The following is a 12,948-nucleotide window of genomic DNA, read 5'->3' on the forward strand; positions in this document are numbered from 1 at the left end:
TTTAATAAGTCAAAGAGAAAGATATAAGGTAAATGAATTGGCCGTGACGTCACTCCTCAGTATTTCATAGTAATTTATTAGTAATATATAGTAATTTCATATTTAGCAAATCGTTTTGACAGTTCTTAAAAAGAAGCTGATTTGACTAGTAGGAAACTAGCCTATAAGTCGATTGGTATTGTACGCATGTAAACAACATTCAACGTGATCGCCAATACTGAAAGCGAATTTTTGTGTTATTCGCGATGACGTGATGAGCATAAAATACTATCTACTAAAATACTACCATTTCTTAAATCTGTGGTCTGTATGACAATAGGAGCCGCGGCACGCTCTCCCGTGAATGACACGGTGCCGGCACATTTTATCTATGGAGGAGAGTGCAATTTATGCATGATATTATAACCTTATGTAAATTTTTGTTAGTTGACTTTAACCAGACATTTTGACCCCAAAATACTTAAAGCCTCATTCTGCAATCTATTTATTTCTGTAGCTTTCATTTAGGTGGGATTTTATTTCAGTAGCATTAATTTCGATACATAATTCTCATATCAAACTTACTTAATTTATTATTTTAGAAGTTCGAGCTCCCTGAACAGCACGAGTTCAGTGAAGCCAGGCATTAGCATATCCGACCCTGATGACAGCTGCAAAAACATACGATTAGACAGGTATGATCATGCTATATTATATATTGTAGGCCAAGATATAAGTAGGAGGATTTTCCGATTGTAGAAATTGTGAAATGCCATATCACTAATCTTAGGTAGAAGCACGGATTTATTAGGTACCCATCGGTATATTTGACTGTTATAAACAGTTTTTTAACCGCCTTCCAAATCTCAAAGGAAGGGGTTCTCAATTCGTCTGTTTTTTTTTTTTGTTTGTTTGTTCCTCGATATCTCCGTCGTTACTGGACCGATTTTGAAATTATTTTTTTTGATTGAATGTGTATGCATATAGATTGGTCCCATTTTTCTCAGAACCCAGTTCTGGTGGTGGGATCCTGGAGAAATCGAGGGAACTCCTCAAATCTGAAAGGCATACATATCGTGATTTTTGTGTTTTTAAAGGAACAGCATGCATTTACGTACGGAACAGTGACATTTGGTGCAGTGGAACTCCTGATGATGGTCAGAATGGAACTTCTCAAATCTGAACGGCACACTTATAGTGACTTTGGTATTTTTGTAAGAACAGCATGCACTTACGTCCAGAACAGTGACATTTGGTGCAGTGGAACTGTTAATGATGGTCAGAACGGAACTCCTCAAATCTGAACGGCACACTTATAGTGACTTTGGTATTTTTATAAGAACAGCATGCACTTACGTCCAGAACAGTGACATTTGGTGCAGTGGAACTGCTGATGAAGAGTGAGCCGCCCCTGGTTAGAGTTCCGTTCTGATAATCATTCTCATCTGTAAGTACTTCAGAATCATCCAAATTTCAAAATTGGTTCAGAAATGACGGAGATATCGAATAACAAACAATAAAAAATATACAGACGAATTGATAACATAATCCAACATTTGAGAGTATTTATCACCAAAACCCCAAAGGAAGGCGGTTTTTTTTTTCTTAAAAATTATTTATAGTTATATTTCACCGTAGTAACAATACATACATGCATCAGTCTTGGCCATTATCCAGATTATGTGGCTTGGAAAAGACTGCAGGGTTAGCACATGATTGCCGCGAGCGTATGTCAGACAATGTTACTCGTTTACATCTTATAACTAAGGAAACTCAAAAGAAATGTTTAAGGTGCAACAGTGATATATATATATCTGTTAAACATCTGTTTATTGATTGCCCGTTGTATAATGCAGAAAGGTTGACTGTTAACCTCCCTAAATGTTTAAAAGAATGCTTAAATAACGCAGAATGTACGATAAAATTTCTTAAATTAGTTAATTATTAAGTATGACTGTGGTGGATTTCGATTATGTATACTTAGGATCACAGGTGGCGATCGCTAAAGATTCACTTTGACCTCAGAGTTAGTTAGTTAGTTAATTATTAAGTATGACTTGATTTGATTATGTATACTTACAGTGATCGCTAATGACCTCAGATATTTGAGCGACCTTAAATAAATTTAAATAATTTTTTTTTCTTAAAGTCTACCTACTAGTTTAGTTACTAAAAAAATATGTTGACAGTTCATCATCAAGCGAAGATGACGACGACGGTTCATCAACCAGCGAGAACCAAGACGCGCTATCCGAGCGGAGTCAGGAGTCCGCCAGCCTCCGTCTGCACGGGAGCCTGACGGCGTCGCTCAACCACCGGTCCACGCTCACGCCCAACCACAGCAAGAGTCTGAGCACGCCGTACACGGGGCAGAATATGCCCGTGCACCCCGTGATGAAGTCCAACTCGAACCCGGCGGTGGATAAGCAGGCTATGGGGATTACGACATGTGAGTTGAGGACTACATCTATTTCCGAGGCGACCGGTCTGGCTCAGTCGGTAGTGACCCTGCCTGCTAAGCCGCGGTCCTGGGTTCGAATCCCGGTAAGGGCATTTATTTGTGTGATGAGCACAGATATTTGTTCCTGAGTCATGGACGTTTTCTATGTAAATAAGTATGTATTTATCTATTTAAGTATGTATATCGTCGCTTAGCACCCATAGTACAAGCCAGGGATGTAACAGAGCTCTGCTTCTGCTTCCGTTTCTGCGGAACTTCCGTTTTGTTTTACACATCCGCTTCTGTTCCGGTTTCGTTATTTTTCAAACGGAAGTTATAGCGGATGTCGGAACCTAGCGCGACGGTGGAACATGAGCGGCGTACATCAAAGGCCAACAGGTCTATACCTGTCATTCGCTCATCTCTCCGCTTGCCACGTGCTGCGATACTAAAGATCAATCGCTTCATTCCGCGCCAATATTTGTTCTGTCCACCTAGTTCTGTAGCGAGTGAACAACTATTCAGTGGTGCAGGGCTTATCTACGATACCCTTAGAAGCAAACTGCCGGGAGATAAAGCTGCTAAGCTTTTGTTTATTAAATACAGTTTACTTCTTTTAGAATCACTCCATTTAATTTAAAAATTTAATTGTGTGCTAACAATTACACATATAACTTTTTCTGGTTAGTTTTGGATTGTATTAACCTACCTAACGAGTAAGTTTTCTTTTCGTTTCTAAAACCTTTTACGGCATAATAAAGGTTTAAAAGGTTTCTTATGTGATTTTTAGTGAGTAAACAACTAAACATCTTAAAGTTCAAGGTGATTTAAATTTTTGGATTGTAATGATATACTTAAGATAGAATATCAGATAACTTTTCTTTTCGTTTTTAAAACCTAAGTGGGCCTAAAGGCTGATTACAAACTGCTGATTACAGGCTGAACAGTAAACACCCAAAAGTTCTAGGTAATTTAATTAGTTTTGATTTATGTTATACCTATGTGGTATTTTTTCTTTTCGTTTTTAACATCTATAACTTCCGCTTCTGGTTCCGGTTCCGCTTCTGCTTCCGTTAAACTAAATTCAAAACTTCTGCTTCCGCTTTCGGTTCCGTTAAAAACACATCCGTTACATTCCCTGGTACAAGCTATGCTTAGTTTGGGGCTAAGTTGATCTGTGTAAGGTGTCCCCAATATTTATTTATTATTATTACTAGCTTTTACCCGCGGCTTCGCCCGCGTAATAAAAGTATTCATTAAGATTTTCATTTGGAACCGTAGGTTTCTCTGTAGGTATATTTATCTGCGATTATTTCGATTGCACATAATACTTTTGCTTGCAATGATTGTAGAAATATTACACATCGACCACAGCGTAGGTAATTCTATATACGCTGGGGAAACCTTTATAAACATCCCACATAGCCCGTATTTCGACACTATGATCGGTGGGTAAAAAGTACTTTTTTCTATTATGCCTTACAATTTTTTACATTTTGCTTATACTTACCGCAAACGTAATCTTCAAGCAAGCAAACAACGATCGTCTTAGAGCACATTGATTGTAAGAGACCGCCGACCGATTATCCGTATCCCTCTAACGATACCCATATTATCCGTATCCGTATCCGTATCCGTATACCTATCTCTATCCCTATCCCTATCGCTATCGCTATCGCTATCGCTATCGCTAACGCTATCGCTATCGCTATCGCTATCCCTATCGCTATCCCTATCGCTATCCCTATCGCTGTCCCTATCGCTATCCCTATCGCTATCCCTATCCCTATCCCTTATCAAGATAACACTTTAAGTTCTCGCGCTTTGTACACATATTTAAAGTCACATACAGGTCGAACGCGATTAATTAACATTATTTTTACCTTTTTCCCCAACGTTTCGGCCAGGTTGCACTGGCCGTGATCGCGGAAGACTGACGTCCCAGCAAAATGTCACCGGAGATGTAAACAACACAAAACTACCCGATATTAATTTATATAAATGTTCGGGGTAGACAAATAAATATAATCTACCCGCTTTTAGTTAATGTTTATTTCCCACCGCACGACACACAAAAAAAAAGGTAGAAATAATGTTAATTAATCGCGTTCGACCTTATCAAGATGTTTAATGATTTCTTATCAAGTGCTAAAATATAAAGTTTCATGGTTTTATCTTTTAAAATTAAGAAATCCCATACAAACTTTCAACCTCTTTTTCAACCTCTTCATCCCTTTTTTTCGAAATAAAAAGTAGCCTATGTTCTGTCTCAGGGTCTAAAGATTGTCTGTTCCAAATTTCATCAAAATCGGTTGCGTGGTTTAAGCGGGAAAGCGTAACAGACAGACAGACAGACAGACAGACAGACAGAGTTACTTTCGCATTTATAATATTAGTATGGATATGGATTAGTATGGATTATTTGTATGTCTTACCATGGGTCCCGGACTTTTGGGAGGCATGTGTGGGGCCGAAGCCAACAGCGCAGAGGCCCTTTTAGACACTTTAATCTAAAGGCACGGGATACACGTGGCGAATACCATCCCCGAGTGCACAATATATCATATTACAGATACATCCAGAGATGGTCCCCGCCAGGTGTAAAGACTATTTCAGTGCAGGACTTTTGTGCTGCGAACTAAGTTCATAGGCTATTGTTGTGCAAGTTGGATGGACGGGATAATGGTATATGGGGGGAGACTATCGGATACCTGCCATGACAAATTATTTGTATTCACATTAATCCGATATCGGATGCCTGAAGGATTTCAATGGCTAAAATCAAAGATGGCGGCATAAATGTATGGGATATCGGTCCTACATCCGATATCGGATCGGATAATGTGAAAAGGCACTTAGGGCTCAATGATTGATAGGTATGAATAATAGATAAGCTTAACCAGTCTTTAATGAGTAGGTATGTACTTATACGAATATGAATAAAATTACTATGAATTTGAAAACCACTGTGCGACTGAATTGTAGATACATCTATTGCGCTGGAATAGTTTAGATTTAAGTCAAACTAAATTGATGAATCAGTCTAAAATCTACGAGTAGATAATATATTTGAACTGTTCACATTGAACAGTTTAAATTTAATACCACCAAATTTCCTGGCTGAATTCGACAATGCTACTTTATACAAAAGTAACAAAACTAATGTATCTACTTATAGGCCCGTCTAAATCTATGTTTAATTGTTGGCCCCTCTTTTATTACTCGATTTCCTTATACAAAAATATTAACATTCCTAACCTGTATTACCTTAGATACCTATAGTGCCATTGTATACCTCTAATAAATGTGTATTGACCTAACCTTTGACCTCCCTACATCGGCTCTCAGTTTCAGGACGTTCCATTCTGGGTATGGTATTTCCAAAACTTTTGCATGCATATTATTTCAATTATGAACCTAATTATCACCAAGAACACCTTCGGTTTAGTTGTCTGATATATTCTTTATAGCATGTATTCTATAGTCAAATGTCGCCTATTTTAATAGGTACATTATTAAAGATGCAATATCACATCCACGTTATAGACAGTCATCTAATTATGCAGTTTCTTGCACCTCAGTAACACCTACTCATTTTTTATAAAAATTGTTCTCGTTAAAAGTGGTATATATCTTGCACATTGCACACCTCAGTTGGAAAAGGGCAAACGTTTGTTGTATAACACTTATAGTTTATACCCTTTTTAAACTGTGCTCATTTATTACAGCCGCAGTAACCATCTAATTCTTGTAACTCTTTAAACACGTAATCCAACCAGTTGTTTCAACCAGGTACACTTTCGACGCCCGCCAGTCGGCAGTCTTCTGAAGACAGTGCCACGACTGCCAACCAGCCTACCATGTGGCTTGGCACGGAGGACGGCTGCATACATGTCTACAACTGCTTAGATAATATTCGGATTAAGAAGAACAAAGTCAAGCTACAACACAATTCGGGAGTGCATTCTATAGTGTAAGTGTAGACCTTAATTCTTTAAATATCCTAAGAGGAAACAGCCTACCAGCTGGTCATCATGAAGACTGGCATCTGCGGCTAAATAACGCATCCAGAAAAAAGAAAATACTTGATTAATTATTTGATTTAAGAACTAAATTATGGAGTGTTTCGAACTGTACATATTTAGTAAGGGCGCTATGAACTTGGATTTTAATCAAACAACGTTGCAAATTTCAGGTACATGGAGGGAAAGGTGTTCGTTGCCCTTGGCAACGGTGATCTCGTGGTGTATTGCAGAGATATAGGTAATGAAATTGTCTGTGAATATCCATACTAAATAAGTAATATTATAAATGGGAAAGTGTGCATGTCTGTTTGTTTGTCCGTCTTTCACGGCAAAACAGAGCGATGAATTGACGTGATTTTTAGGTGGAGATAGTTGAAAGGATGGAGAGTGACATAGCCTACTTTTTATCTCTTTCTAACTCCCCAATTTTCTAAAATGGGGGGTGGAAGTTTGAATGGAGCATTCCGCAATTTTCGAATTTAACGCGAGCGAAGCCGCGGGCGAAAATAGTAAGCTATAAATCACATGAAAATAAATCTTGATCGCCGAAAATGAACTACGAACAATATTCGTCAAGGTTCTGTCTGTGATCTCTTCATTTAGTCGATCTTTCAACCAAAATTCCTAACGTCTGATTTGTTGAGAAACTATGCTCTTAATGCGCTTATGTTTTCCAGACGGTTCTTGGACCGAGCGCTCCACAATCCCCGTTGGCACTGGCAGCACGTCTGTGACCAGTATGCTGCTCTCTGGCGGCAAGCTATGGTGCGCGACGCACTCCTCCATCAAGATCATCAACCCGCAGTCGTTGCAGGTTTGTTGTCTCTGTCTCTCACGTGTAGATCCTGTTGTCTAGGTATCTGTTTGCTCCTCGTTCCCCGTAGGCACTAGGAGCACATCTGTGACCAGCATGCTGCTGCCCGGGGGTAAGCTGTAGTGCGCGACGCACTCCTCCTCTATCAAGATCATCAACCCGCAGTCGTTGCAGGTTTGTTGTCTCTGTCTCTCACGTATAGATCCTGTTGTCTAGGTATTTGTTTGCTCCTCGTTCCCCGTAGGCACTAGGAGCACATCTGTGACCAGCATGCTGCTGCCCGGTGGTAAGCTGTAATAGTGCGCGACGCACTCCTCCATCAAGATCATCAACCCGCAGTTGCTGAAGGTTTGTTGTATTAGTACCTATTCTCGTTTAGATCCTGTCATCTATCAGTATGCTCTACGATCCCCGTTTGTACTGGCTATGACCAGCATGCTGCTGTCGGATCTGACGACAAACTCTGGTGCGCAATGCGCGCCTCCATCAATGTATCATAAATAATCAACCCTTAGCCGTTGCAAGGTTTGTTGTATATGTCTCTCACGTGTAGATCCTGTCGTCTAGGTATCTGTTTTCTCTCGTTCCCCGTAGGCACCATGAGCACATCTGTGATCAGCATGCTGCTGTCTGGTTGCAAGCTGTGGTGCGCGACGCACTCCTCCATCAGTAGTCGCTACAGGTATTTCTTTGTCTCACTTGTAAAATTACCTATGCTATGAAAGCCATTCAAATTGACCCCCAGTCAATGCAGAAATATTTGTGACGTTGCCGCGTTCGCTGGGAACAAAAATTGACTTTCTTGATAGAAAATGATAAGTATTCTGTCGTCTTATAGTATGAAATGCAAGCATTTTTTTATGAGGGTTATAAGGGGCTTGTCCCCGCCAATTGGACTTAGCATATTTTAAAGTTTTCAACGATTACTGTCACATTCCAGGTGGACGAAACATTCCAAATAAGTTCCGAAACGAAGCCGATCAGCCACATGGCAGTGGCCGGCGGCTCGATCTGGCTATCACTGGATAACGCCGCCCAGCTCCGGTGTTACAACGCCACCACGAGAGAGATGCTCGCTGAGATCAACATCACGCCGCAAGTTACTAAAATGCTGCAAGGTGAGAGACCCCATCCGGGCCCATCCCCATCTTTTTAAATAGACGATACATGATGTCACTACTACAATTCTGACGATACCTCATATTATGTCTAAAACTGTCCAGCTATTTGGGCTGTACATTACAAAAGGCTTACCCTGTTTCTGATGAAATCGGATAAAAGTAATTTGAGTAGGTACAATGTGTATAAAAGCTAACCGGAAGTATGTAATTACCTGGTTGTAGTAACTTATCTTGAGACTAAATGGTACCTAAATAACTGTCATCCTATCCAGTTCCATTTATGCCACGGCCGCAAGTCATGCTCCCCGGCAGAACCACATCGTCTTTCGTAAACATTAACATATCAGAAAATATCTATAAGATGTCTATACAATTCTAGGACCATTTGGAAAAATTCTATATGCCTAGTTTTTGTGTAAATCTGATTTCAAAGTGGTTCTGCTACAGAGCTTCCTCCCAGCAGAACCACCTAGATATTCTTCTAACTACACATGCTATTTACACGCAGAGCACATCAAATAATTCTATTATATTTATCTAATTTATTAAATCACTCTGCTTATTCCGAATACACGAATTTACGATATGTCGAGTTAGAAGAATATCTTGGTGGTTCTGCTGGGAAGAAGCTCTGTCGCAGAACCACTTTGACATTATAAGATTTACACAAAAACTAGGCATATAAAATTTTTCCAAATGGTCCTAGAATTTTATAGATATCTTATAGATATTTTCTAATATATTTATGTTTCCGAAAAACAGTGTGGTTCTGCCGGGGAGCATGACGTACGGCCGCTGTGTTTGGACTAGTTAGTAAGAAAGATGATAGTGAGCTCTCAGGTGACCTTATGACCGCTCGGCGTCGAGTTCCTTTGTCCTTTTGGTTTTTATTACTTGTAGTAAGTAGGTACCTAAAACCCATGAATTAGATGACCAGAAGACGCCCCACTGATTTCTTACGATTACTTTTCAGGTTGCGACGACATCATCCGGCAACACAAAGCGGCGTGTCTGCGAGTGACGGCGTTGCTGGCACACAGAGATACATTATGGGTGGGCACGAGTGCAGGGGTGCTACTGACGGCGCCCCTTCACAACTCTCCCAACGCCCGCACTGGACAGTTCACTGTGCCTACGTTGACAGGTATGATCATCTAATTGTTAGATTGTGGATAATCTAATTATTAAAGTTAGGTACGGCGTTGCTGACACATAGGGATACGTTATGGATTGACATGTGCGCCGGCGGGCTGTTAACGGCGCCACTGCATTCTCTCACAACGCCCTTACTGGACAATTCACTGTGCCTACGCTCATAGGTTTTTAATAATTAGTTTGTGTCCATAAGGTCAAGGCTGCCTGCCGATGGAATAGTGGTGCCGTCAAATAGAGGACGGAGCAAAACGGGGGGTAGCGGTTCTAGAACGAAGTATGGAGACGGCTGCTGTATGACGGCTGAGTATCTATTCACACATCACACGCACACATCTGTGCCAACGTACATTATAAAGCCTCATGCCTATTTAATTATTTATAACAGAATACTGAATTGGGTCTTTAGCGTCTTTGTTTGATTACAGGTGTAACCTACGGTCATACTGGCCATGTGAGATTCCTGACCATCGTCGAGAATCCAGCAGCTCAGAAGCAACCAGCGAAACCCGCACAGGCAAGCCTTAAGACGAAAGCCTTGACCAGGCGGTCAGCCAACGCGGAGAAACTACACAAACAGGCGGAGACTACACAGAGTAACAAGGAAACTTTAATCATTTCGGGGGGAGACGGTTACGAGGACTTCAGAAGTTCGAGCATGACCGAAGATGCGGGCAGGGAAGACTCCACCAATCATCTCCTGCTGTGGAGAGTCTGAACAATTTCAAGGCCTACAGGGTTTACGATTATTTTCAAGGCCTCTTAAAAGAAGGCGTTGTACTTGGATCCGTACGCCCACGAGATGGCGTCATGGAGAATTCGGAATTCACGTCTTCAAGTGTTTTCGAATGTGATCTAACTTAATCTTGAAGACGCGTAAAATGGAGCCTAATGATGTTAATAATGTTTTTGAATGAATGTTATTATTCCAGCTTAAAATAATTTAGATTGATGTACGCTAATCTAATGAAATAAAATAATAAATAAACGTTAAAAATGTGTTGCGCTAATAAGCGTGAGTAAATGTAGTATAATGAGATTATTAACGTTTAGTTAAGGCATTAAATGTCACTATCATCCCGCGGCCATAAAATGTATACAAAATTTGATTACCAAATATTCGAAATCTTGAATGGTAATTTAACATTTTTAACAGTATTATTGTAAAAATCTGAATTGTTATGTTCGTGCATCGTTTTAAAATGATGACCTAAGTACCTTATTATAGACATTTTATAATAGTTATTAAAATGGTCTTTTAGAGTTATTTACATGGTAATAGCCATATCAGACGAGTGTTATAATTGTCCCTTAAATGCGGCCATATTGAACCAAGAAATAAATAATTATCTATAGTAAATGTGAGTGTTCAGTAGCAACTGAAATATTGCATCGTTATAGCCGGCCATTTTGAGACGTTACATGTTTTCATGAAGAGTAAGCAAAAGAAATTCTAAAACAGTTAAGACTACTAATTTATATTGTTTTGAAGCGATTGCTCAAAATCTTGGGACTTTACCGGAATCTACATTGAGAGCAGATTTAAATAAAATAGGATGTTTGGATGTATCACATATTATTATATTGCAGTAATAAAAAAATACACTAAATATGTCTTTCATTTCCTTTAAAACAATTTACTATAGTATAGTGTACGCATGTAGGTACAATAAGCTGCAAAAGTGCATGGCGAACTATTTAACCCCTCGAATGCCTTGTAACAAATCAAAGGTTATTACTTCAGTAGCAAATTATAACATCGGCTTTCCGGGGGTAGTCAACGAATTCATTCATAATATCTCCATACAATTTTGCAGCTCACTGTAATATCTACTAAATAGAAGAACTAAAAGATGCTACTATGCAAACGTTTAGGTTTCAACTTACAGGTGAATATCCAGTAAGTATATAAACGCTTTCAAATTCCAGAAACTTACATAAATTTTTTATCTAGTCTAATTGAATGTGACAGGGAATATTTAGAAACAAATATACCTAACTAGCTTTTGCCCGCGGCTTCGCTCGCGTTAGAAAGAGACAAAAAGTAGCCTATGTCACTTTCCATCATTTCAACTATCTCAACTTAAAAAATCATGTTAATTCGTCGCTCCGTTTCGCCACATCTCGGACACTGACGATCAAATATATGAAAGAGGCGCGTTCCTAGCACACATTCTAAGCTCGTGTAGGTGAACGCGTACCATGTTTGTATGAGTGAGATATGACAGGTCGACTGTTCGCGTTTTTGACATGCGTCAACTGTGAGGTAACTGAGAGGGGTAGGGCGGCACTTTCAGCGGAGAGCGGGAGTGGCCATACTGTACGTTAGTACTCTTTATTATACTGTGGTTTTTCTGTAAAAGACGGACAAACAAACAGACACACACTTTCCTATTTATAATATTTTGTAGTATGGATATAAATCTCGTAAGACCCAGCATAATTTTTCCGATTTTTAATCACAACTGTACTTGTACATGTACAACGGGACTTACGGGGATAAATCGAGTGTGGTGTGCTTAACCATGCAGCCATAATTATGATAGTGAGTAGGTATGAATGACGAGGCACACTGACATTTATTTTTATCCCGCCAGGCGGCGCCTGTGCAAGTAGCTAGGCATGTCACTGTCATTCATAGGCGAGAAAGAAAAAAAATATCGTCCTCTCGCTCTCATTAACTTGTTTCTTTATCTTCTCGCAATATTTATGTAGGTACTTAGAACAAAAAAAATAACTAGACCTAAGTGGGAAAGATTCTAGGTTAGAATTTAGGCAATACACCGTGTTTCACTTAACACAAAAATCTGAAAACTGTTTGTTCAGAATCGAGAGTAGAATCGATTGAGCTATATCTTGATGGGGGTAATATTTTTTGTTTTAATTTGAATTATTAGTTATTGTTTACGTGCCCATTCTACAAATTTGTAATACAACACTGTGCATATCATATTGTTAGAGGTTGTATACCTTTTTCAGTATTTAAGGGCATTAATACTGGCTGGTTACTTGGACGATTATTTTTTCCGCTACGAGATAGACGTTGTGCGTCAGTTTAATTTTAAAGTTTATCATAAGTCATAACAAATTAAACTCGTACCTAATTACAACCTTGTCATTTTGAATTTTAGGTTTAAATTTGCTTACTGAGTCACCTGTCCAATTTGAAGTATACTGTGACACAGGTTAAAGTGCTTTACATTGACATAGCTGTCTATTGGTAAACCTTATGTCGTTGCAGTAACATACACAATTAAACAATTTGAAGGTTTATGATGGTAGCTAGCAATTATTTTATTGAGTGTAGAGTTAAAAGCCGAGTAGAGCTGCACAGAAAATTTAAAACTCAATTTAAAAAAATAATAATCATCAGATTAAAAATGAACATTCTAGATACGTTTAAAAAAATAAAAATCA

At 39.2% G+C, this 12,948-nt stretch overlaps 1 protein-coding gene across 4 annotated transcripts in view; it reads left to right on the top strand.

Annotated features, from left to right (window-relative positions):
- The window catches only part of LOC125241287 (rho guanine nucleotide exchange factor 17), a 120,141-nt gene extending 109,000 nt beyond the window's left edge, over window positions 1-11,141 (top strand). For 2 of the 4 annotated variants that reach the window (XM_048149955.1, XM_048149717.1), the window contains exons 11-19: window positions 582-674; window positions 2,169-2,428; window positions 5,768-5,788; window positions 6,212-6,392; window positions 6,615-6,682; window positions 7,122-7,258; window positions 8,199-8,376; window positions 9,353-9,523; window positions 9,960-11,141. In XM_048149955.1, coding sequence (XP_048005912.1) covers window positions 582-674; window positions 2,169-2,428; window positions 5,768-5,788; window positions 6,212-6,392; window positions 6,615-6,682; window positions 7,122-7,258; window positions 8,199-8,376; window positions 9,353-9,523; window positions 9,960-10,249 — 1,399 coding nt within the window. In that variant the 3' untranslated portion in view covers window positions 10,250-11,141. The remainder of the gene's footprint in view (window positions 1-581; window positions 675-2,168; window positions 2,429-5,767; window positions 5,789-6,211; window positions 6,393-6,614; window positions 6,683-7,121; window positions 7,259-8,198; window positions 8,377-9,352; window positions 9,524-9,959) is intronic. The other 2 variants (XM_048149874.1, XM_048149795.1) reach the window with 2 other exon arrangements.
- The last annotated feature ends 1,807 nt before the right edge of the window (window positions 11,142-12,948 follow it).

This window comes from Leguminivora glycinivorella, chromosome 1 (genome assembly GCF_023078275.1).
Source record: "Leguminivora glycinivorella isolate SPB_JAAS2020 chromosome 1, LegGlyc_1.1, whole genome shotgun sequence".
NCBI classification, from domain to species: domain Eukaryota; kingdom Metazoa; phylum Arthropoda; class Insecta; order Lepidoptera; family Tortricidae; genus Leguminivora; species Leguminivora glycinivorella.